The sequence below is a fragment of the Lygodium microphyllum genome, chromosome 3 (genome assembly GCF_053477565.2).
Source record: "Lygodium microphyllum isolate KBCC chromosome 3, Lygodium_microphyllum_v1.1.10, whole genome shotgun sequence".
NCBI classification, from domain to species: Eukaryota; Viridiplantae; Streptophyta; class Polypodiopsida; order Schizaeales; family Lygodiaceae; genus Lygodium; species Lygodium microphyllum.
Window position 1 is genome coordinate 99,543,402 of NC_141137.1, and position 27,196 is coordinate 99,570,597.

Below are 27,196 nucleotides of genomic sequence, written 5' to 3' on the forward strand. Positions count from 1 at the left end.
TCAAGGACAGATGCTCAGAGTTTTCCTTCCATACCTAAGCAGCTTTTTGGGCACGGAAGGGGGACACGATATGCAGGGAGTTTTTTCAGGTGCATCAACCTTGCACCTTAGGAGATCAGATTTGCAGCCTTCGTGATCAGTATGTGAGGATTCGCTCTAGCCCAGATGAGACGATGGAGATTGCTACTGACTACTATAGACACCTTTTTCAGCAGAAAGCAGTCTCAGCTTTAGAGGACAACATTGTAGACAGTAGGTTTGGGACGACATTCGGTCCCTCGTCACAGAGGAGATGGGACGCTCCCTCCTAGACCCCTTCACAGAGAAGGAATTAGCAGAGGCTTTCCATGCACAAGATGTGTAGGAATGCTCGGGAGAGGATGGTCTTTCTAAGGCCTTCTTCACTACCTACTGGGAGGTGGTGAAGGACCTCATACTGTTGGCCTTTCAAGAGATCTTCAGCTCAGGACGGATGCCAGGGAGTCTATCGGCAGGTCTTATCACTCTCCTCCCCAAAGGGGGAGACCGGTTGGAGCTATACCTGTGAAGACTGATCACCTTGTTGTTAGTGGCCTATAAGGCACTGGCTAAGATTATTGGTAGGCGACTCCGCCCCGTGCTTCCAGAGATCATTCATGACACACATACATGTTTTGTCCACGATAGGAGTATCCTAGACAATGTTTTCACCTTCTTCGAGGCGACCGAGTGGACCCACCACTGTGGTCAGGGATTGGATGTACTTCTATTGGACTTTGAGAAAGCCTATGATACTGGGAATTCTTAGAGGGCGCTATGGTGAGGTTGGGCTTCCCCCAGGCATGGATCTGTGGGGTTTCTGCACTTTACAGATCGGCCACTAGCAAGGTTCTCATAGGTGGTAGGAAGGGGGAGAAGTTTCGGCTGGAGGGATCTGTTCGGTAGGGCTGTCCTCTTGGTCTTACTCTTTGTAGAGGAGATGTCCTACTTCCTCCGGTCATGTGTGATTAGGCTACGTGGCCTTCGACTTTTGGTGAGGGAGGAGACGGAGCTGCTGATGAGCTAATGTTGGAGAGAGTGAGACTAGCTCTAGAGTCATTTTGCACTCCAGCTAGAGTGAAAATCAACTAGTGAAAGTTGGTTGGTTTTCTTACAGGCCCCAACTCTAGCACGGAGTGGAGCGTCCACTTGGGGTTCAGATGGGTGAGTAGGGGACAAATCATCTGATACCTAACGTTCCAGGTGGGGTACGACATCACTCCTGCCCAGCAGTTTCTTCTAGTTCTCGACTCTATCAGGCGGAAGCTGACCTACTAGAGTACTGTCCACCTCTCCTTAGCGGGCCGAACCTTGGTGGTCAACCAGGTCCTCCTAGCGACAACTTGGTACATTGCCTCGTGTTGGTGTTTCTCCTCGTCTTGCGTAGTTCATCTTCACTGCCTGGTGCGGAATTTTCTTTGGGATGGCTTAGAAGGTTCCAGGGATTCTCGAGCCAAGGTGGCATGGGCGACCATCATTTGGCATCGGTCTGAGGGAGGGATTGGGATCATAGACCCAGAGTTCAAGAGCCTGGCCCTTTTGGGCAAGCTAGTAGTCTGTGGGCTCACACTAGGAGGGCAGACTTGGAAGGTCTTTTTGCAGGAGGGTCTCCAGGATTGCAGACCGAGACTTGGTGATGATTGGAGGCCATCCTTGAGATGGATCTTCATGATTGCCTAGATTACGCCACCAGATGTTTCTTCTTCCACAGCCTACTTCGTGTGTGGCAGGGCCTCCGTAAGGTCCTAATTCAAAGGCCCCCAGGATGCCTGGCAGAGATAGACCGCCAGCTAATGGTCTGGGACCCCTAGGTCAGAGATCGGGACGGGGGATATAGATTGGCGAGCACCCCCACATCTAGTGAGCCAGATGGGAGACTGGCTTTGCTTGTACTATCAGGACATGGCAGGAGGTGTACAAGATGGTGGATCAAGAGGTGTTGCAGCGTTATCAAGTTGTTAGCAAGGGGCTAAGGTGAGGTGAAGGGAGTTTGACTCAGCGATTCCTTAGGAGTGGCTTGACCCCTGATTCGAGAGCTAGTGGAGCTTGGTGAGGTATGGGCCGCTAGATTCTCACCAGTAGGTATCCCCCTATATAGGTGAGAGGTAGAGTGGGCGGCGCCCCCTACGGGATTTTCTTCATTGTGCAGGATGGGGGGCGTTTGGAGATTGTTATCCTTCCTTGGAGGAGGGTTCGTGTGGTTGATCTCTAGGGGAAGACCTGGCATCGGGACCCTTATGTGCTTTGGAAGGAGTTCCGAGAGTGGTGCCTCTGGATATGGGAGAGCAGGCCACTTGATGAGCTAGAGTGGGACCCTAGAGGAGAGTGGCTATGGCCAGCCACTGCGGTCCCCAAGAAGCCACTGAAGTTCTTGGAGTACATAGCTAGGATTGGTAGATATGTATTGATGCAGGAGGACATGGATTGGGCGCCTTGGCGTAGCAAATACTGGGTGAAGCAGAGCATCACGGATGCCTTTCATCGAACTTTCTGGCACCGCCTATGGGATAGTTGGAGGTTGAGGAGAGTGTAGTATTTCCTATGGCTTTTGGCACATGGAGGTTTGGCGGTTGGGAGTTGGCTGGCCTAGATGCAGCAGGGTGGAGGGTGTAAGTGTTGTACATAGCAGCACATGGAAACCCCAAAGCATTGCCTTTGGTCTTGCGAGGTGGCACAACTCATGTGGAGAGGATCTTGCCGTATTCTCCACTGTGTGGCACCCAATCTTGGATGCATCTCGTGGGGGGCTTTTTGCTCGTAGGCAATCAACCAAGGCCGTCGCATTTTGTATGAGGCGAGGATGCAGGACATGATTTTCATCATTGAGGCTGGGTCTTGCATAGTGGTCGGCTTGGACGCTTTACCCAGCCGCCAAGTATTGGAGCCCACAACAGATCGCTCAGAGGTATGGGAGATCATGGGGAGTCTTAAAGAATGGCACATCTAGAAGGAATGCTGTCAGGGAGTGCCTTTCAGTACAGGTGACTTTGGTAGAGCTTTGAGCCTCCATCATCCACTCCCTCCGTGGCCTGGGACCAAGTGCAGGGTGAGTCTCGAGCTCGTTAGGAGCTCCGTTTTCACTTTTGTGCACTTGGGGCGGCTAGGACATGTTCTTTATGATGCAAGCAAGCAGCCCTAGATGGCGATACACCCCCCTCCATGGCTTCTTGCCCCCATTCCCCCCATCCCCCCCAAACTGCCTTGAGAGGTGTAAGCTCATGGGGTAAGAAGCACCCCATGAACACTTAAGTGCACTTAAATTTGAGAACTGGCTGAACTAATAAGGAACTTAAAGTGCGACCAAGGCTACTAAGTATCAAAAGCAAGCCTCTTGGAGAGCGAGAAGACCGACAACACGATTAGGAACTCAACCATACCTAAGTTGATGAATTTGATTGATAACCTAGTGGACCAAGAGGCTCAGGACCAAGCTCTAATCATTAAAATGACCAGCTCGACTTGGGAGAGTTTCCTGTCAATATCCAGTAGATGATCAATCGATATGATTTACAAACCAAGATGGAGCATCATGGTAGGCCGGTTGAGAATGTCATAGCTGACCTTGAGAAAGAGCAAAGAGGCTGCTCCTCAGAGAGGACGACGTGCAAGGTGTTTGACTGGGGGGCACTCATTGAGTGTGTCGGCATCTGACCAGAGGTTTCCATTGTGCGTCCCTTCTAAGAGAACTATCAATCACGCCGCGGTGCTACCTGAGGGGGGGAAGTTGCTGCAGATAGAGGGAACAACTGGAGGGTGGGGGGATCAATGGCGAGGGGGGGGGGGGGGGGGCTGCTGTTTTTGGCAGTGGGGCGGGGGGGTGTTGTACACGGCGGACGGAGCTGAGATTGTGGATGGAGGCAGTGTGTGTGTGTGTGGGGGGGGGGGGGGCGAACTGTTGGGGCGGGGGGACAATTGTGAAACAGCCAGGTGGGGCGGACAGGTGGGGGGGAAACGGCCAGGTGGGGTGGGGTAGACAGTCACGAACCGTCGGGGCGGGGGGGACTCAGCATGATGAAACGGCCGCTGATGATGGCGTGAGTGATCTAGGGGCGGGCGCAATCAGACGGAGCGGGAGGAAGCGATCAGACGGAGCGGGGGGGGCACGATCGATCTGGGGGGCGGGCGTGATCAGACGGAGCCGGGGGGGGGGAGCTTGTGACGTGATGGGTGTTTTTTAGTAGACTAATCTAAGCATGATAAGTAAAGATAGTGGGTAAAGACCATTAAACACTTATGTATAGCCAAAGATACTTTCCTTCTTTTCTAAAAACAATGCAAAGATAGATAGAAGATATAAAATCTAAGTGTGTACATCTCCCCTTGAGGGAATATAGTTGGCAGAAGCTTTGAGTTCCTTGCCAAAATTACAAGAAGGCATTTCCCTCCTGCATACTGCATTAACTTGCTAAGCTGTGATACAAAATTCTAATTTATAATTGGACTAAAACTAGACCTGTTACCAAAAAACATGTCATTTCCTTACATCCGACACCCTTTTAATCACAAAAGCTCTGAGGATGGCTCCATCCATGAGTGACTCTTTATTCATGTTTCCACTGTCACCAAACAAGGCTTGTTTCCATGAGATGTCACCATGGAAACTCAAAAGTCTATGTGATCTGCATCAACTTCTTTGAAAAGGGTTTGACCCTTAACCAATCGCCAAATAAATGCTCAATAAGATTATTTTCTCTCTTATAAAGCGGACAGAGATGTGCTTGCATCATTTTCAGTGTCTGAGGGGAGATTTCTTGTCACTATTTGTCACAAGAAAACATTGTATTTATATGAAACTGTAGTCTCCCAACTCACTTTCAGCCTTCTTTCCCAGATTCTAAAGGTCATCCATGCATCAGCTGCTTTGCCATGTCTGCATCATAGATGTAATCCAAGTGTTATAAAGCTTGTAGTTTTCTTTTTTCGAAAAAAAGCGAATTCTATTAGGAACACCTCAGAGAAACCCCCCCAAGGTAAATACAATGTACACGGAACTCTGTGAACATTAACTATGTACATAAAAAATACAACAGTTGTGTGAACAACCAATCTGGTGGGCAAAAATGCCAAACCATCTGAGGGGTAGTATGGAAGGTGTCTGCACATGAAATCTGCAGGAAAGCCTCTCTTTTCTTCCTCATCCTCTCAGAGTTGCCCTGCATCCTCTCCCATCTCCCACAGAGAGTGTGGAATATTCCTTTCTAAATCCTTGGTAAAGACACGTCATTGAATATATCTTGCAGATCAATGACCTGGCTACATCTTGCAGTCCATATGAATCAAGCGATAATGCTGGAAATCAGCTCCCATCTATGGCAATGTCCCTAAGTCCACTGTGTTTGTGAGTAGTTTGGGGTAGGCATCGTGCTTGGATGCTATCCAATGATGAGAAAAAGAGTGCTCCCCTGAACGTCCTCATAGCTGCATGTTGGATCTCTGTGTGCCACCCCAGGTACAGCCTCCCATGTCGCCACCATGGATTCTATTGTGCCATGGAATACTATCCCGAGAGCTCTCCTCCAAACTTCTTGGGGTTTGAGGTAGTCCCACCAGCCATGTCTTTGTGTCTCCTTTGGCTCACCTCATTGCACACATGCTAGTGGGTCCCTAACATATCTAAGCCAAGTGCCAACTACTAAAATCCTATGGGCTAGAAGAGAAAGAGAGTTATCTTCCTAGGCCTGACGCTGCCATCATGTAGTCACCTCCAAAAGTTCTGCAGGAACTCATCTAAGATTCCCTCTGTGTGCCAATGGGAGGTGTCTGTTGCCTGTGATCCAATACCACTCATTTGTATTCTTCGCCCCAATCTAGTAATGTAGCCAATAATGGTTATGTTGGTCTCTCAAGGAGAGGGTCCCTCCACACCCAATATCTTGGATCCCTCTATCTTGGTTATGTTGAGAAATTATTTGCACATCAGAGACCAACTTATCAAAGGAGGAAGCCCCCCGTTAGATGACGGATATATTAAGAAATGATGCAATAACTATCTCATGTATCCATCAAATATTCATGCCGAAGGAAAGGGGAATTATGTAGTGGCACTTTGCTCAAAAAACACGAAAAGATGAACAGGGTGTTTAAGCATCTCAAATGCCACCATGAAATGATAAGAAAGTATCTAGTGTTGCAAAACCTTGATTTTGAAAACCTTTGGTAGAAAGGAATCACTATGCATAATATATATGTGATCCAAATTACTCTAGGCATCCAATTGTTGTGCCGAATGAAAGGTGTAATACCCATCACGAGGAAACAACCAAGACCACAGATCTTGTTTCAATATCATTGATGCAAAAGCATTCCTTTCCAAACATTTAGGTGCATCCATCAACTTGTGTCAACACACATATAAAAATAAGGCATGGTCTTCCAAGAGAAAGACACAAGCACAACTGTTGCCATAATGCATGACAAAGAAACATGATTTGAAGCATACACGCCAAATATCCCTAGTACTTTAGCATTCCAAGTCTCAACAACAAGAAATCTTTTGGACACATCCCTTTTGATCAACTTGTTGAAGATGGAGATGGTAGCTCCAAGCTGAGTATCTAGTGTGAACAATAGAGAGAGAGTGAGAGTGTAGACATAGTTTGACACACGATTCATTCACAAGTATGTAAGACAAGTACAAAGTACAACCCTTAGACCTTATGGTTGTGTAAGTTCCTTAAGGTGTGTTCACATCCGAAAGTATGGTAAGTGACCGAACTATGTATCATAAACACACAAATAGAGAATATTGTAACTAGGGGAAAAAACCTCTCTTATGAGGAGTAAAAAGTGCCTTAGTGTCCTACTGCAGATCAGTGACACTCCTATGTGAGCGTAGGTGTGAGTCAAACCCAACAAACCCCCTTGGAGTGAAAAGTGATAAGCATACAAGGATCAACCACCAAAAGAGATCTAATTTAAAGCATTGCGAAATACTTCAAATTTGTCAGGAGGAAAAGCTTCGGTGAAGATTTTTGCTACATTGTTGTCGGTAGGACAATAGGTAGACAAGGTTGATATTAGAGACGCAGAGCTCTTCAAGCTCTGTTCCGTCACGTCGCACTGTTGCCCGCCACCCCAACAGCTCGCGCCCGCCCCAGACTTCTTGCCCCCTGCTCGTCCACGCCCGTTTGCTCGCCCTCGCCCCGTCTGACGCGGCCCCGCCCCCGACTGATCACCCCCCGCCACGACTACTCACGCCTGCCCCGTCTACCTGCTACCATCGTGCCCCCTCCCCCCCGTATGAGGGAGTACCCTTGTGGCTCCCTCACCCACGGTGTTGGCGTCGTGTCGCAGCGCATTGATAGCTCCACCCACCCACTGTGACATGGTCCCTTACTGAGCCTGTGCTCTCATCCTATCCTTTTACGGGGGCGTGCTTCAAAGAGGGTGGGGGCATTTGATGCGGCAGACTCGAATCTCGCGCGGCAGGCTAAGCGACATGCACCTTCTGGGCGTGTCCTGCGGTTCTCTCTTGGCACACGTGCTCCTCGTGCAGCTCAGTCCAATGGAAGACTTCCCCAAATCTACTTCAAGCTTCCACGAATCAGTTTCAAGGAGTATGCTACAACGTGGGGAAGGATTCCAAACAACCTTTGTGCTCCCCTCGTAGTCCAGTCCAACAGAAGACTTCCCCAAATCCATTTCAAGCTTCCCAAAGCCCATTCCAAGATGTGCGCTGCCACGCAGGGAAGGATTCTAGACGCGAGTGAAATGGACCTCATTCGAAGGGCCAAACGGCATGCTGTATCCCAGCAGGTCGGGTGGTCCTCTTCAAAAGGAGCTTCAAGTCAGATTCATGCCTCCAAGGGCACAAAGAGAAAAGCTAGAAAGAAAGGGTGCGCATCACTGAAGACTCGGATGACGGAGGTCTAGCTCTTTTTAAGGGGAGGTGTGTTCAAGGCAAAATGCACCTCTTACACTTTCTTCATCGGCAACGGATTGCAAGATGTGGCCGAAGAGGGCCTTCTCCCGCAAGGTGTCATTGCCTGGACCCTTGCATTCTGGGCTTGGCATTCAGAGTGAAAGCTGCTTGTTGAGCCCTTAGTCCACAGGCAGTTCTGCGCACTCAAGCTGCTTGGCCCAAGTTGGAGCATGGGTGCACAACGTGTCTTTGACTGGGTTACTCTCCATTCTGTGCTTGTAAATTTGGTCAGGAGGTGGATGGGTTGATGTGCACGATAAAGTCTCTTTCACAATTCTGCCCAAGTCCCATTCTACTCCACAGTTGTAAATTGAGTCCGTGGGTGGATTGCAAGAAGTATGAAAAGTCCATGTTTCACAGTTGTAAATAGAGTCAGTGAGCATGGCACCTAGCAGGTAGACATTGGCCGCCTTGATAGTGAGGCGTGTTAAGACCCCCGACGATAAATATGAGTCCGAGTCAACTTGCCATTTTCAAAAAGGCCAGTAAGTTGTGCCTCCCCCACTCGATGTGGTCATCGAGTTCTTTCAAGGGGAGGTGTGTATGAGGGAGTACCCTTGTAGCTCCCTCACCCATGGTGTTGTTGTCGTGTTGCAGCGCGTTGATAGCTCCACCCACCCACCGTGACATGGTCCCTTACTGAGCCCGTGCAAGCTTGTAAATGCTTTCTATCTATGAATATGACTTGCAGCTCCCAAGATGGGCCCTTTGGCAAAACTCGCGTCGTGTTATGTTCCATGTCGCGTTCCGTGATGTGTTGAGGTGCCCTGTGACGCGTTGAGGGGTCAAAATGCAAAAGTTACCGGAAGGGTCTAGTGCTGCCCCGGGGCCTAGACGGGGTCCCGAGAGGGCCCCGAGTGGGTCTCTGAGGGTTGGACCATCACACTGCACCCCCTTTTTACTCCCACTCCCATCCCCCCCCCCCCCCGCAAAACCTCCACAACCATCTCCCTCCCTCGCGGCGTTGCTCCCCCCGCCAAGCCACCCCCCTGCGCTAGACCCCCTCCCAAGCAGCGGGCTGCCTCCGACCTGCGATCTTGGCTCCATCCGGCAAACCAGTCACTCTCCGCGCTGTCCCCGTCGTAACCCGACCATCCGCGGTGTCCAACACCTCCCCCATCGCCAAAAACAACATCGCCCTCCCCCCTTTCAAGTTGCTCCCTCCATCTGTAGCAACTTTCCCCCCTCACATAGCACCGCAACGTTATCAATAGTTTTTCAGAAGGGACGCGCAATGGAAACCTTTGGTCATATGTTGGCACACTCAACGAGTGTCCCCCCAGTCAAACACCTTGCGCGTTGTCCTCTTTGAGGAGTAACTCTTAGCGGTCCGGGCTAAAGAGCTGAAGCTAAAGGAAACAATGATTTATGGTTAGGTAGTAGGATATTCTCTAGCCAAGGCCCAGCTTTGGGATTGGCATCACTCCACGCTGCGCATCAGCACGCAGATTGTGGAGGTGGTTCTAATGGGCCAAGGGATCTTCATGGTTCGGCTCAGCTCAGCAGACGCAGCTTGTGAGTTACTTGCCAGCTCACCATATGCGTCCACAAAGGGGGTCATATACATGGTCCCTTGCTATAGGGGCTTCATTGTGGAGGCATTTGCACTCCACAATAGGTTTCTTCGGCACCCGGTCACCCTTCTCTTTCTCGGCCTGGCGATAGAGTATCGCCAATTGGTGGAAGACTTTGGACGGCTCTTCGGCAGTGTCCTTCCCGCGTCTTTCGCGGACTCACTAATAGCTGTAGGAGTCCCAAAGGTACGGTTGGCAGTGAAAGAGGTCAAGAATATCTCATAGTTCCTATAGATTGAGGCAGGCGTCGGACACTCCTTTAGGCAGTAGGTCATTGTGACTGGGCAACCAGGGTAGTGCCTACGCTGCCATGACTTTGGGCACCAGGAAGCAGAGTGCATGCGCTTCAGTGCTAGGGCGGATCCATCGATAAGCCCACAGGTGGATGTAGACGGTTTCACACGAGTACAGAGACGACAGAGAACGAGATGATAGGGGGGGCCTCAGGGAGCTCCTTAGACACAGCCACGGCAGGGTGTTGGAGAGCGAGCACCCCCCCCCGGAGGTGGGACGATGACTCACATAGAGGAGGAGGTGAGGAGCCAGGTGGCACACCACATTTTCTAGTGGATGGGAGAAGATGGATTGACACATTTCTCCCAGCAGTGGCCGCGGGCTATATGATGGACATCAACTGGTGGGCAGGGGCAGAGGTCCCTCATCTGAGCATTATCTTTCGAAAAACAAACACACACACACACACCCCCCCCCCCCCCCCCTCCCCCCCCAAGTGAAGAGCGCCAATAGATGTGATTGAGTGGTCCCTGGCACAGGCTGCCCGTTTCTATCAGTGTACGGAGTCTTGCCTCTCAGCTTGGTTGATTGATGCCTTGGTGGTACCACCAGGCGTATCCATCACCCCCATGGTCTGATCGAGGGCTACCATGGGGGAATGGAGCTCACCATCGAGGCCGGTAGCAAAGCGTATCTGCATGCCTCATAGCTCCTCTTCTTCATTTGTAGCTTCCACGCCGAACAGTCGGCTAGTCACAAGTTTCACTCATGAGTTTACACCTTGCATCCTATAATGTGAATAGCCTCCACTATAGTGGGGCACACGGTTCAAGGAAGTTGATTGTTCGGCAGGAGCTGCAGCCTACCCTTGGCGGACAGATCGACATCTTACTTCTACAGGAGCATAAGCTCATGCCCACCCAAGCTCAGAGGGTAGGAAATGTACTCCCAGGCAGCTCCCACACTTACTGGGAGCACGCCATCGGTGCCCACGGTAGGAGCGGAGGCGTATGCACCTCTATTGGCCCGAGTCTCACTGCCTGTGTATGAGACCGCGGGAAGATAGTGGGAGGGAGGGTTCTATGGATTAGATTGGATATTGGGGACTCATTCCTTGGAGACCTTAATGTCTATGTCCTTACTGAGGTTAGGGCACGTAGTAGGTTCTGGGTGGAGATCGCGGATGGACTCCTAGAGGTGGACTCTTGGATTGTTGGAGGAGACTTCAACAACCTGAAGGCTTTAGAGGACCAGCAGGGCAGAGGCCGAAGCTACCAGGGCATGACCGGGAAGGAGCAGGAGGCATGGGAGGTCTTCCTACTAGCAGTAGGAGCGTGCATTGCCTGGAGAGATCCTGCCTTCCACAGGAGGGAGAGGTCACTGGATTTCTCTTGGGGATACAGAGAGCTAGGTGGTGTCTTGCTAGAGCGGTTCAACAGGTTTTATGTGGGAGAGTGGGGATGATCTCGCGGAGGCAAGATTGGGCAAGGCACCACGCTGTCCGATCATTGCATTGTTCTCTTGACACTTGATCCTCCAGCATCTGCCCTTGACACATGATCCAGTGGGATCCCGGACACGATCTAAAGGAGGGAGAAGGTGATGAGACAAATTGAGCAGATTTGGACTAGGGAGTGGGACAGGAGGGACCGGATCGCAGAGGATGTTGGAGTGGTCCTAGCCAAGGGCGAGCAATATCTGCCAAGAGGCAACCATACAGGCCAAGCAACAAAGTTGGGACGAGGAGAGAGGAATTCGGTGGGACCTTGTAGCCACACAGAGATTATTATAGGAGGCACCAGGGGATCCCACCCTCTAGGCACAGGAGGTGCGCATGTGAGCTGCCATTGTTGGCCTTGAGGACAGGCACTCAGAGTTCTCTTTCTGCACCTCAGCTACTCTCCGGGCGCGTAGAAAGGAGACATGATGTGCAGGGAGTTTTTCCAAGTGCACTAGCCTCGTACCTCAGGAGAGCAGATACGCAGCCTTGAAGATTAGTATGGGAGGACTCGTCACAAAGGAGATGGGATCACATTCCGTCCCTTGTCACAGAGGAGATGGGATGCTCCCTCCTCGCCCCCTTCACAGAGAAGGAACTTGAGGAGGCCTTCCATACACAAGACGGGCAGAAATACCCAGGATGGCCTCTCGAAGGCTTTCTTCACTACCTATTGGGAGGTGGTGAAGGACCCCCTACTGATGGCATTCCAGGAGATTTTAACTTCAGGACAAATGCCAGGGAGTCTCTCGACAGGCCTTATCAGTCTTCTTCCCAAAGGGGGAGACAGGTTGGAGCTTTCCCAGTGGAGATTGATCACCTTATTGTCAATGGCCTATAAGGCACTAGCAAAGATGATTGGTAGGTGACTATGCCCCGTGCTTCTAGACATTATCCATGACACACAGACATGCTTTGTCCAGGATATGAGCATCCTCGACAATGTATTCACCTTCTTTGAGGCGACAGAGTGGGCTCAGTATAGTGGGCAGAGACTGGCCGTACTACTCTTGGATTTCGAGAAAGCTTATGATAGGGTGGATTGGGATTTCCTAGAGGGCATCATTGTGAGGTTGGGTTTCCCCGAGGCTTGGATTCACGGGGTCTGGCATCTGACTAGAGGTTTCCATTTTGTATCCTTGCTGAGAACCTACCAAACACTTTGCTGTGATGCCAGCGGGGGGAGTGTTGCTGCAGATGGAGGGAGCAATGGGGGGGGGGGGTGTTTTCCAGACGGTGGAGGGGTGCTAGACTCCACGTATGGCTGGCTCCCTATGAGGACATGCGGGTGGCCAACTGTGTGGGGTTGCCAGGCGAGGAAGTCGAGGATAGTGTGGCGGAGGAGTTGTGCAGGGAGGGGGGGCAGTGCATTTGGAGAGGTTGGGGCGCCGTACGATGGAGGCCAAGTTGGAGGTAGAGGATGCGACGTCAGGCAGGCTGGAGGAGGGGGCACGAAGGCAGTTAGGCGGGGGGAGACGCTATGACGGCTAGGGGAGGAGGCGTGATGGCATGTCGAGCGGGGGGAGTGTAGGCGCGAAAGACGAGCGGGAACGCTGGGGGAGGGGGCGTGACTGGCGGAGAGAGGCATTGGGGGAGGGCGTGATGGCAGGCAGGCAGGGGGGTGGGCGATGTGGTGGCGTGAGATGGTGGGCAGCAGTGTGTTGGCAGGGAGCTATCGCTATATATGGAGTTAGAATGGTGTAAATAAGCTATGAAATCAACAATATTTAAAATTGTAGGTGCCATTGAATCTAGCCATTTGAATTCTCTTCCCAAGACAATTTGAGTACTAGATGGGTGCCATCTTTGGGTAAAGGAGAGTGGTATCTTTTGTAAAATCCAATAGAAATCAAAGGAGCGATTTTAGCATGACCCCTTCTTCTACTAGATGGTATAAGGAATGTCCACGTTAATATAGGATTTACCGAGCATGCATGATTGTGACAATAAAAAACACATAAGGTCCCTCTCTGTATCACATAGTTAGGCATGATGTTGCATATTTCTTTTTTTTTTCCCAAGAAGAGTAACTAAGTACATCGCAAATACGATGGTTGTGTAAACAACCAATCCGATGGGCTGTAAAGCCAAACCATACGAGGGACAATGTGAAAGAAAGCGCTTGAATCCCATGTCCATAGAAAAGCCTCTCTTCTCTTCCTCATCCTCTCAGAGTTGCCCTGCATCCTCTCCCATCTCCCATGAAGAGTGTGAATGATCTTTGTCCAGATCCTTGATAGAGTATCTGCAGCTGTGGATACATTGAGAAGGTCGATAGCGTGGCTGCATCTTGTGGTCCAAATATACCAGGCTATGATATTGGCAATCAAGTCCCATCTATGGCAATGTCCTTGGGTCCACTATGCTTGTGAGTAATTTGGAGTGAGAATCCTGCTCAGATTCTATCCAATGATGAGAAAAGAGCATCTCCCTTGAACATCCTCATGGCCACATGCTAGGCCATGAGGATGTTCAAGGGGATGCTACTGGGTCCCTGGTATATCCAAGCCACGTGCCAACTGCTAAGCTCCTATGAGCTACAAGCCATAGGAAGAGAGAGATCTTCCTAGGCTTGAAGCTAGCATGTAGCCTCCTCCAAAAGTCACCTAGGAACTCCTCTGTGATTCCCTCTCTGTGCCAATGGGGGGAGGTTGCTAGGTGTGCTTTGATCTTGCTCATCTGTATTCTCCTCCCCAACCTGGTAGTGTAGCCAAAGAAGGGCACATTGCAAGGTCTATTCCTCCACACCCACTCTCCTGGATCCCAATGTAATTTCTATAGAGGTCTCCTTTGGTAAGCCCAATATCTCCATCCATCATCGAGACAGGTGGTTGGTATGGGTCAATGTGCCACTTCCTCTCGAAGTGAGCCACTACTATGATCCTCTATTTGGAGCATCCAATGAATGTTTCATGGTCAAGGTCCTCTCGTTGGAGACAGCCATCCTCCTCAACCATAAAAGTAAATGTCCTATCTTTGCTAGTTGCAAAGACTGCTAGAAGAATGTCTCCGCTAGAGAAGAGATTGATCCAAGTCTGAGAGGTGTTTGTATCTGTCCACCAATCTGGTGGAACTCCTTGTGGTAGCTCCTAGAATGCAAACCAATCTCCCATTGATACAACAACTTGTAAAGAAGATCTCCCTCGTGATAAGTATGTCCTCTATCCAAGTGTGTGGCTGGATTCTAATCTCAAGAGGTGATTGAAGAGAAGAGGCAGCCTTATCTTTTCTTCCGCCTGCAGTGGGAGATAGTTGGGGATATTGTGATAGTACCAGATATCCACGCTCTCATAATAGCAGCTCCGAATTTGACCTCAAAGCTCCTCCCTAGGTCCTTGGTTCTAATCTCCTAAAAAATCCAATGGATGCTAGGCTGCCATAGTCCTTTGTGTGCAGGTGCCATAGCATGTAGCCTCCCTATCAGAAGTTTCTTTCAAGGCTCCTCCCTTGGAAGTAAACCCCTAACAATGAGCTTAGCCAACCATCAAGGCTTTGCTCTTGCTATTTGGGTCTATGATCCCCAACCCTCCCTTGGATCTAGGGTGTATGATGACACCCAAAGCAACCTTTGCCATGGCCAGGCTCTTGTCTCCTTCGGACCACCTCCGGACCAAATGAAGTTCCTAATAAGGCACTTCACTTGGACGATGCATGACTTGGAGAATGCCCAATAGGAAGTTACTCTCCCTGCTAGTAAGAGTCTCGCTAAGCTTCAATAAAGAAGCTTCTGTCTTTGCTGAGAGAAGAGGTAATATCAATCCCCACATGGCATCCAAGATATCTCATTGTGATCCTGTGGGGAACCCACGTGAAATCCTCATGTGGTCACTACTCTAGCTTTCTAGTGACTATGAGCTGAGGAGTAAAGAGCTGCTATTCCCCTAACCCACTAAGAACTCCCAATCGACACGGTTGTATGCCTTCACAAATTCGAGAAGTAGCACAATAAGGTTGTGATGCTTAGATTGAGCCAAAGCAATGGACTCCTAGAAAGTGAAGATGTCCAAGATGATGCGCTCTTGAAAAAATTTGTCTATGTGGGGTGAATGATGTCTAGCATCAATGGGGCTAATCTGAGACTGATTGCTTTTGCAAGGATCTTATAGGCAGTTCCAAGCAAAGTAATCAGTCTCCACTGTGTGATCTCCAATCTATCTCCACCACTTCTTTTAGGAATGAGGTGTATCGATCCCTTGAAATGTCTCTCTAGCATGACCCATGATGCCATGATCTCGTGGAAAGCTAAGATGAGGCCTACACTAATGAAATCCCAATAGCTCAAAAAAAAGGACTTATCCAGTCCATCTTCTCTTGGACATCTACCTAAGGGCAATGCCAAAAGCGCCTTTTGCACGTCGTCCTTTGTAAAAAGGGCCATCAAGTATTTGCTCATCTTGTTTGTGATCACTGTTTTTGTGCTTTGCCATACTATCTCTCTATCCATCTCATAACCTCAGGGCCTAGTAGTGGATTCAAGTAAAGCTTTGTAATATTGTGTAGCTTGTAAACTCCCTAAAATCTCATCCTATCTCTGATGCTTTGCCATACTGTCTCTCTATCCCTCTCATAACTTGGGGACATAGTAGTGGATCTCACTAAACTCCCCTAAACTCCTCCATGTATGCTTGTAAAGTTTGCCTTTATTTATGAGCTAAAAGTTGTCTCGCTCATATGGTTAAGCATAGTGTCACTTTATTTCAAGAAGATGGTAAATTAGAAAATGGAAGGGTAACATGGTCTCTTGGAATTAGTATTGAGATGGTTTTTTCAATCAACATAATGTTTATTTTCTCATTCATATGCCATACAAATTTCATTTCATTCAATGACTTATGCACAAGAAGACATGCAAATGAACATTCTTTCATCTCCCTTGCAGGTGGGTTTACTTAGTGCCTTTATGATCAAGAAGTTGTCCTTCAGCAGGTATCTGTGCATAGTTGAAGTTGAAGCTAAATTTAAGGTCTTGTTTTTCAATTTTAATGATCACAATAAAGGTTTTATTTGCTAGTGAAAAATTACAAGATCAACATCTTTTTTATTATTTTACACTATTCTTTGTTTTAACACTTGTATAGATTGGAGTATTACTCAATGATAATTTCAAGGGCTATTGTTTGATACCTCCAGAGAGAGTGGTGGTGTTTTTATTTGGGCTCTTTTGACTCAATAGATTTGTTAGAGGAAGTACCATCATCTCTATTTCATGTTGGTGTGGAACTAGGTTTATGCATTACTTGATAATAATTTCAAGGGCTATTGTTTGATGAGTCTAGAGAGAGAAAGAAAGAAAGAAAGAAAGAAAGAAAGAAAGCTATATTAACATCTACATAAGGCCAATGTGCCCTATGAGACAAAATCCAGAGTACATCCATGTCTAATGTCATCTCATCAGATAAGTGGGTGGCCTATGAAACAATACTGAAAATAACTATATGATGGGACTATACTAGGGTTGAACCATGTGTAGTGTTGTTCCATCGATAGAAAAGAAATGGAAAGGAAAGGATAACTAGATCTGATAGAACCATGTACAAAAGTGTGGTGGAGACTATGGGCTGTAGCTAATCTCAAGATCTGCACATGATCTCAGCTATGATGCGGTCCCTAGTTGCTTCACTGATATTCTTGGTGATGAGTCTTCGGTGTCTTGTGATAATGGCTCTAATCCGACTGTGGTGTGGCCTCCTCGGATGTGGTCCTGGTAGACAGGGTTGTGGTGCTCAATGAAGGGAAATGGCTTTATCCAATGTGACTCCACGGTGTGGCGTGTAAGGTGTCTGGCGGGGTGGCTCTGTCTCTGCTAGGATGGTAGTGTCAGTAGGGTCGGCTTTGTAGTAGTCTGTCACTTTTCTTTGTGTGTGTCCCTCTGGGTGAGCTAGCCTCCTATCTTGCAGTAGTGCAGTTCGGCGCCTCTCCAGCTCTAGGAGGAAAAGACTTAGGCATCTCTGGTCCTGGTACTCCATGACGTGACAAAGGGGTACAAGTCCATCACGGAAGAGGCAGTGGTACCGTCCTTGTATGTCATAGTATATTGTGTATCTGCATATGTAGTGCTCCGTCTCAGGCTCTCGACCACAAAGCTGGCAAGTCCTATCCTCTGCTAGGGTATTTGTCCATCTGCTTGTCTCCATCTGAAGCCTATGTGAGGAGGTGCAAATCTGTTAGATAGCAACCTGTACGCTATGGGAGAGATGGGTGTCCATATATGCTGGCCGAATAGTGAAACCATCATCGGAGAGACACAACAAATGACTCCAGTAGAACTCCATCCTCAATCCTAGAGTTAGTGGTGTATGGATCCATGTCCTTGCTGTCTCAATCCTGAAGATATCCGCTCTAATCACCTGGTTCAACTCTGATTGGCTAAGAGAAAGTGTAGGGCAGTCACGTCTATAATCCAAAGGTGGAAGACGGTCAATATCCAAACCATGTAGGCTCATCCAAATAGCCATCTGTGAAAACCAACAGTTTTTCTCACCTCTTGTTGCTAGTTTTCTAGATGAGGTTGGTGCCAATCTAGAGTATCTATGGCATGGAATTTCCCATAGTCTGTGCCAAAAGGTCACTGCCCTGAAGAGTGCCTCCGTAACTATAGATATTGCCCCTAGCTCTGCTCTGACAATGGGGTGTGGGATGAAGGGCTTACTCCTAATCATGCGTGCTATCATCATGATCGGTGGCCTTTCCATGCTATCCCAACCATCATAATAATCCCTCTCTACTCCAATTTGATCAGTGAGTGGGCTAAGACACTTGTGGTACAAGCTGCAACCCCATACCTTTGCTCCATATAGTAATGTAGGTGTAACTAGGGTGTCAAACAACCAGAGTTTGGTGCGGGGCTCCTGGAACTGTAGGTGAGCACATCGACTCTCGAGTGCCCCTAGTGCTGCGTATCCACGTGCCAAACGTGCTTTTGATGCCCCTCTCAACGAAAAACGTGGGCCAGAGAAGGTAACTCCCAAATAGACATATTCCCTCACATGCTCCAGTATGTCTCCTCCAAATGCGAACTGGTACATAAATCTAGTCACTCGTGCTGCTGAAGTATTGAAAGCCATGGTTTTGGTCTTCCCAAGGTTCACTGTGAGGTCTTTATCTCTACAGAAGATGTGCAAAGCATCTAGATGGCATTGCAATCCCTCCTGTGAAATGAGAACAATATCATTTGCATACAGTAATATCGGTATTAGCACCCCTGCTAGGTTGGCTCCAGCTCCTCCTCAGTCTATGTAATGAGACACTTCATCTATGTATAGACCAAACAATGTGGGTGAAAGTGGACATCCTTGTTTCACTCCTATGGTATTGTCAATCCTCTGTGATAGTCCCCCTAGGTGCTCGTACATGACCTGTCACTGCCTCATATAATGCATAGACACCCGATCATATACCCTTTGGTACTCCATTGTCCTGCAATCTCTACATGATGCGTGTGTGAGGCATTGTATCAAAAGCTTTGCAAAAGTCTACAAAGCAACAATAGATCCTCTTGTCTTGGGCTTGTCGACCCTCCTCAATAATGGCTCTAAGTGTGAGAATATGGTCTAGCATGGTATATCCTCATCTGAAACTTGCCTGTCCTTGTGCTCTCTTGCCTTGCATTTCAGCCCCCTCGCTGAGTTCATGCTCCAATATAGATCCGTATATTTTGGCCAAAGTATGGCCGATCATGATAGTCCTGTAGTTGCTAGGAATCAGGGGATCACCACTTTTAAATAGCGGAATTATAGTATTGTCTGACCAACTCATAGGGAAACCTTCACATACTGTTCTATTGAACATATGTGCTAATATGGTTGCTAATATGTCACAAGCATGTGAGAAATGTTCTGCTACTAGTCCATCCTCATCCTGTTCTCTTCCATTTTATAATCTATAAATAGCATCCCTAACCGTTTTCCATGTGAAGAATGACCATTGTGTTGGCCTACAAGCTTGTGGGGGCTGCATAGGTGGCTGCCTTGGTAGGTCATACAGCTGTCTCCCATAGTCAAGCCAGACATCTGGTGATGTAATCTATATGGGGGGTTGTCTTACATGAAACATCTTCTATGCGCTCTTGCTATCCCGCCCCAAAAATAGCTGATATATCTCTGCATCTGCTTTTGCTAAGTAATCTCGTTTCTTCTTCTACAAAAGGCATTTGAAGAACGCATTTGCTTGGTGATGTGTCTGAGTGCCTAGCTCCACTTCTCTCTGTAAGCGAGCTTGGGTAACTCTACATTCATCATCATACCAACTATTTTGGGGAGCAGTAGATCGTGTGGGTCTACATCGGGGCAAGGTGTGTGGGAATGCATACATGGCTAATCCATGTATGGCCTCTACTAAATCCCTTGTACATTCTTCCAACGTTCTACTCAAGTGCAATGTATGTGAACTGGTCTGCAGAGAACCACTGTAGATGTGTGAGGTGTCTTCTGTAAAGTAGTATTTGGGATGTTTACGGAGGCATGGCGTTTCATGTTTCATATGTAGACAAGAGAGCATGAATGTCAAACTAGCATGATCTGCTGCTATGCAATTTGGTTTCTTAGATATCTTAAAGTTTTGGATGTTTGGTATCAATGCTGGTGAACCTATCAAGTAGTCCACAGTACTTGCCCTTTCTTTTTGATTCCAACATGTCAAATTGTTGGATTCTGGGCATTGTGGCAGACCATTAAAGATGGCTAGTCTATGTGCACTTCCCAAAGTCAATAGGTGTGTCCCATAGGTACTCACTTCTTTATCCTGGGCTCTCCTGTGTAGGCCTATTTCATCTATGTCGATCTCTTTGAACATGGCATTATCATGCACATAAAAGTCACTCTGTTTATCTCTAGTGCGTGCATTGAAATCTCCTACTAATAATATATCCCCAATGCTAGCAAATCTCATGATATCCTCATAGAGTACATTAAAGGGAGATCCATCTCGTGTGGCATAGGTAGAATTTGCAGGAGGAAAGTAGCATATTGCAATGAATATATCCCGTGGTCTTCTTGCATGTATCCTAATCCATAAATATCGTGCATCATCGTCTCTTTTCATTACTTGCACTATCCCTTTGAGGTCTTTCCGGTATAATACTCGAGAGGGGTAATTGAAAAGCTCACTCTCACCCTATCCCTTTGTGAGGGATGTCCCCTTAGTGCTTTGTTGTGATGACTCATCGAATGTCTCCCTATTGGATAAGCCGGCGAATAATGGTGAAATTATAGGTTTGGCTCTCCCTAGTTAGTCTAAGTCATTGGGATAGTCCTTGTAGGATATTCCTTTATATTTCTCAAGGAAAGAAGTGTAATTTTGATAGAGCAATGGCCATTTGGAGACTGTTTGGTTTAGCCTTGGGGCTTACATTAATGCACAGAAGTCCATTCTCATCATTTGCATAGAAAAAGATTTGCATGCTTTGGGTTAGCAGGGTGGGATTGTTTTGTGAGAAGAAACCACTAGACACTAATGATATTCCATTGCGGTGGATGTGGCTCCTTAGGCTTTGCTTGATTGGATGTCTTCACGCATTCATGAAAAATTTATGTATTGGAAATCTCGAGGATGGCCTCTACATGGCTATAAAAGCTGGAGCCCTAAAAGATTGATCCAACTAAACTTAAATATAATCAAAGAATCCATTAGCATATAGTTTTGACTGAAAATTATGGTGGCTTGGTATGCACTGGATCTTTTGAGAAATCAAACCCTTACTTGGGGAGCAGGTTTGAGGTCAAATTTGCAGTTTCTATTGTTAGAGCATGGAGATCTATTTCAGTTGATCTCCACTAGCTATCACTAACTATGATTGAAGAGAAGGGGAGACTACCTGTTCTCCTCAATCACTATTTGTGATCAAAGTCGAGTCACTCTTGGATAGAGGACTTATCTTGGGGAAGGATCTCTATATACGTTGTTGACTTGGTTTGAGATTGATTTGCAGTTTAGGAGCTATCATAGGAAATCCTAAGGCAAAGACTAGAAGGCCTTAGGGGCACCACAACTTTAATAGAGACTGTGAGAGAGGGAGGGCATTTTGAGTTGAGGATAGATACTATACTTCTCATGACCCTGATTGATCTCTTCTCAAAAGGGGACATCCTCCTTAGTGGCATTCAATTAGTTATTCACTTTCATAGTAGTAACTTTAGAGTGACAACTTGGATTAGGTAGGGCTCACACAATGCGTTAGATAGAGGATCAAAGTAGTGATGCATGGTGCTTTGACTTAAACCTAGCCATATGCTTGATAGATGGATGGAGACATTGGGCTATCAATGGAGATCCATTCAAACATTATAGTGGGATCTAGGAGAGTTGTTTTATGCCTTGATAGGATGTCATATGGCCGCCTTTGGCTACACTATTATCTAATTAAGTAGGATCAGATCATAATCAACATCCACTACCCATTGGCATATATAGAGTACCATAGATCATTTCATATTGGACTTTTGAAGGAGTGTAAATGATTTCTTGAGGCCTAGGAAGATATGCCTCTTTCAATGGCTTGTAGGTTGCAGCTCAGAGGAGCTTAGTAGTTGTTGGTACATGGCTTGGATATGGCAAAGTCCTAGGGGCATCTATGAAATGTGGTGAGCAAGTGAAAAGAAAATAATGCTTTCTTTAAAAAGAGAACATGTAAGCTATTTTTCTTTTTCTTCCCACCCTCCTTGTGCACACCATTACCTTCTCGTGCATCTCTTCTGCTCCTTGTCTTCCATCTCCTCTTGTTCCACCTCTTCCTCCACCCCCTCAGCTCTTTCTCTTCCTTCTTATCCTCCTCCACCTCCTCCACATATTCCTCGTTCACTTCCTCCTCTATGTTGGGCCTTCAGCTTGAGTGACAAATGCCTCTCCCATTGGATTCTCCAGAAGGATTCCACTCATGAACATCAATTTTCACTTTTACTTTGCATTTTATATTATGTTGTAGCTTGTACATTGTGATTTGGATTTGTGAATGCTAATTTCTAAGTAAGTGAAATGAATGTTTTTGTTTTAGGCTGTAAACTTTGACTCTAGGATCTAGATGGAATGAAAATTTTCATTTTATGGATCTATTTCTTTCTTTGATATTATGACTATCTAGTAAGTCTAATTGTAACAAATAATATTTTATGAAACCTTGAAACCTCGAGGTAGCCAACGAAATTTAATGGGAGAAATAAAGAAAGAAAGATATATTAACGTCTACATAAAGCCGATGTGGCCTCTGAGACAAAATCCAGAGTACATCCATGTCAAATGTCATCTCATCAATAATGTGAAGATAACAATAAAATAAGTAAGTGGCCTATGAAACAATGCTAAGAGTAATTGTACGATGGGACTATGCTAGAGTAGAACAATGTCTAGTGTTATCCCATCAGTAGAAAGGAAAGGAAAACCTAAACTAACAAAACTATTTACAGAAACTGTGGTGGAAACTGTAGGATGTATAGCTGATCTCAAGATTTGCACATGATCTCAGCCTATGATGCGGTCCCTAACTACTCCATTGATATGCTTGGTGGTGGAGACAAAACATCAAAGCACGGAACAAGACAAAACATTTATGTTGACTATGGCCACAATGGACCAAGGGATATGCTAGCATTATTGCTTGGTACATTTGTAATGCAAGGTGTAGCCATTCTATAGATCTCTTGGTTGTCTCCACTACAAAGACTCTCTCAAGGATTTGGACAAAGATTATCCATACTCTCTAGAGGAAATGGGAGAGCAGGGTGAATGTGAGAGGATGAGGATGAGAGATTCCTTCTTATGGACCTTCAACCTTGAACCCCTTTTTCATACAGCCCCTCAGATGGTCTAGCATTATATTGGCTATCCACACAACCATTCTATTTATATTGTACTTAGCTATTCTCCTCAGGGTTGTTTGTACTTTGTATTCTACCTCAGGGGGATGTTCTTGAAGGTTTTATTGATAATTTTCTTCTTTTTCTAAGCTAAAACGATGTGCATTTGTACTCAAGAAAAAACAATGTAACATAATTTGAATGTGAAAATGAAAGAACTTGTTATTTTTTATGCCATATTGTTTAACCTTCAAAATGTTTGAAAACAACCTTATCACATTGTGCCTTATTTCTCTCTTGGAATACATGCTAGTAGCTATTAACAATTATTAAGTAGAGATAACAAGAAGACACACTAAGTTGTATAAACAACTAGTACAAGGTAGAGTAAAAACAACAAGTATATGAAAAGCCTTGAAATAGAACTACATTAACAATCTTTGAAATAGAAGTGTATTAATAAGGTTTGCTAAAGTGAAATCAAGCAACCAGTTTTAATCTTATTTTCGAATTGAGGTAATCTCTGCCAAATGTGCTCCAGGCATTCAACCGATCGAGAAGTTTCAATCATGATACTAATGCCCTACCTTTCATATATGTTGTCAGAGGTATTTTTGAGCAATCAAATGCAATATTCATGGTCAAATATTTGACTCTTTTAGGCTCACTCTTTAAGATTGTGTATCAAACTCATTTTGGTAATGTATTTACAGTTATGTGATTTGAGTGGAATACTTACGTTATTCTTCTGCGGTATTGTAATGTCTCACTATACATGGCACAATGTCACAGAGAGCTCTCAAACAACCACAAGGTATTGATATGAGAAAAACCCTTTTGTTCACATCAAAAATTTCTAAAACATCAATTTGCCATGATATGAGAATTTGAATTCCTTGTTGGATTGCTATTGTTTGTAGAAGAGGGAACATGTATTTTGTGCAATGAAATAAAGCATCTCAAAAGATGAACCTGAAGTGTAATATATACATTTGGTTTTAAGGAAACCTGGTTCTTTTTCTTGTCCACCATATTGTAATCCTAGTTACTTAAAGATGCTTCCTTAGTATGATGTTCCTAGATATTTATCAACTGAAAACGAGTAGCAGGATTGCAATTTTCTTGAGGTAGGAAACACATGCCCCCCACCCCCGGTACCCTCAAAGGAGTGTGTATGTCACATATGTCATCTAGAGCTAGAGATAAAGGAGCACTACATTTGCTATTCCTAAGCATAATATGAGATTCAGGTCTGCTTTTATCATTTGTGTAGAGATGAGTTTGGGCCACTATTGAGAGGCATTGATTACACTGATCAGGAATGTCTGGGCCTCTTTCTCATTGAGAGACGATGGCTTAGAGAGAGACTCCTCAAGATCGGAGCCCCATGACACGAAGGGCCTATCCAAGGGCAGCTTATAGGTTTATTTAGGAGGGAGGCCTAGGGCGCTTCAAAGTAATCCCAGTATCAGTCTACATCTAGGAGGAGCATTAAGGAGACTTCAACAGCTTGCACCTACACAAGGAACAATGATTGATTGAGTGGTCCAGCTTGGCTGATCTAGACACCCTAGAACCCAACATAGGTGCATGACGAAATATGTGTATGAGGATATATGAGATCATTGCTTAGGGGCTAGAGGTAGGCCCCATTTACCTCCATGGTATTACTAGTCTTGGTCCATGTACATTAGGCTTTACCACTCTTGATTGTACTAGCTAGGGTTTTCTGTCAGTTGTTAGCTCTATAGTTTTTAAGCTTTCTTTACTATTCATTTTTATTTATTGTTCTCTCTTTTTTCGTAATGGCAAAATATATTAGCAATCACATGAAAAGTATAAGAATCATGGCAGTCGAGCAGAAGAGATTATCGTATGCCAACGAGCTAAATCCTCTTTAGGGAGAAGACCAGCATGCGGAACAAGATCCAACTGCCAATGAAGAAGATCTTTCAGTCTAGCAAGATGACTTTGAACCCGTGAGGCAAAATCAAAGATGAAAGCATTCTAGGTGACCCAATTGTACCAACAGCTCCAAAATATAATAAAGTGAAACAATATTTTCATATGCGGCTGTGCTAGATAGTATATTTGGCCTTACCGAAGACCCAGTCTGATGGATAAAGGGAAAGTTCCACTGTAGCCCTCCAAATGTTAGACAATATGGACCAGAACTTTTTGGCCAATGGATAGGAGATGAATCTATGACGAGGATTCCATGCTAGTAGTACAAAAGAAGAAGCAGGTTACCATTGGAAATACGGCACTTGGGGAGGGAAGAGGTGAGGGTTAGGCCACCTATCAGCATTCTTCCAAACAAAAACTTTACATTTTAACGGGGCCCTATTAAGGCATCCTTCCATAACAGCTGATTTCCACCATTCCCTGCTTTTGTGTCAGTCCCAAACAACATTGTCCTTGGCTAGATGCAATCGATAGAGTGAAGCACAATCTAGATGCAACTGATCCACAAGCCTCTAATCTTGCCAAGGGTGATCCAAATCAAGAGTGGGAAGGGGTCGCAATCTTGCAGAAGCTTGGAGATCATGTCCCACAAATCACAACTTCTCGGTCTTCCAAAAAAATGCAAGAAATAGAGGCCCAAGGCTGATGACCTTCACACATGGTGTGGAAGAGTGACCAGCGAAGAGCAACCATGTGAGTCTCAATCTCCAAGACAGCCCCTCGACCCATGTTCTTTGGAGCATAGACATGGCTCTAGAAAATCCAAGAAATACCAGCATGCACTGAATCTTTTATCCATAGCATGAAATGGATATGCTAGGTAAGGTCATGCAGGGTACTCCTAGGCCAAGGTAAAAGAGGAAAATAATAAGTAAGCAGGGGCAGTATGATAGCTTGTGCCACTTTAAGGCAGAGGCTAGTAGGCTTGAGATTTCCAATAGAGAAACTTTGCGTCCAACTCCTAAGAAATCCATTGTAGCAGTTGTTTAGGCTGTACATCCACACCCAAAGGGTAGCTCAAATGCAAGGCAATATGACCGTGTGGAACTTCTTCCTCCTGCCACCCCAATGCCTACAAATTTGATTCATCCCAGCTGATCAATGATGATTTGGTGGCATTAATATGAAGGCCCAAAGCATGGCTAAACTAATCCGAGACTTCCAATGCCTTACTGAGGTTGTCCCTGTCAGCTTTCAATATCATAAACATGTCATTGGCCAGCGGTTGTCCAATAAAATGTTGATTCACGATTGAAAGGAAGGGTCAAACTAGCAAACTGCCCAGTCTCAATAGGTTGAGACATCATAGTGAGAAGCAGATGGGTATTAGAGGCACAAAATAAAGCTCAGAGAGAACATCCTTGTTGGACCAATCTTGCCAAGGGAAAGGGTTGAGTAATGCCACCATTCAACATGATGCATGAAGAGGCATTGTTGTTAATAGTGTATATTAGCTGAGACATATGTGGCCCAAAACCCATGGTTTGCATAAGCTTTGCCAAAACAGACCATTCTAAGTCATTAGAGGCCTTCTCCAAATCTAACTTGATAAGAGCAACCTGTCTCTTTTTTTTCGTGAACAAGAGTATATTAATGTATGGAGATATTTACATCAGGCTAGCCAGCCTTGAGTGGGGTCCAACACCTCCCCCACTATCAGAAAACAACATTTTTTCCCTCCCGACCATCGCTCCTCCTCCTCTTGCCCTTCAATTGCTCCCTCCCTCTGCAGGAACTCCCCCTCCCCCCCCGATAGCACAACAGTGTGATTGGTAGGTTCTCAGCAAGGACATGCAATGGAAACCTTTGGTCAGACGCCGGTGCATTTTGTGAGTGCCCCCCAGTCAAACACCTTGCGCATCGTCCTCTTTGAGAGAAACAGCTCTTAGTTGTCCAAGCCACATAGCTGGAGCTAAAAGAAACAACTATCTTTGGTCAGGTCGTTGTACACTCCCCATCTAGGGCCTAGCTTCAGGATTGGCTTCACTCCACGCTGCGCATTGGCATAGCATAGATCGCGGAGGTGGTTCTCATGGGTCAAGGGACCTTCATGGTACAACTCACCTTGGCAGACGTAGCCTGTGAGCTAGTGGATAGGTCACCCTATGCTTCCATGAAGGGGTTTATCTACTTGGTTCCCTAGTAGAGTGGCTTCACAGTGAAGGCATTCGCCCTTCATAACAGGTTTCTTACATATCTG

General features: G+C 46.3%; 1 protein-coding gene across 6 annotated transcripts in view; it reads left to right on the forward strand.

Moving 5' to 3' along the window:
• Positions 1-27,196, forward strand: part of LOC148038666 (sodium/hydrogen exchanger 1-like) — a 204,045-nt gene that overhangs the window by 87,383 nt on the left and 89,466 nt on the right. For all 6 annotated transcript variants that reach the window (XR_015690107.1, XR_015690101.1, XM_087674207.1 and 3 more), the window contains 3 exons: positions 16,125-16,171; positions 23,573-23,639; positions 23,745-23,845. Coding sequence is in view for 4 of the 6 variants with exons in the window: in XM_087674207.1 (XP_087530333.1) it covers positions 16,125-16,171; positions 23,573-23,639; positions 23,745-23,845 (215 nt within the window). In the remaining 2 variants the exon portion in view is untranslated. The remainder of the gene's footprint in view (positions 1-16,124; positions 16,172-23,572; positions 23,640-23,744; positions 23,846-27,196) is intronic.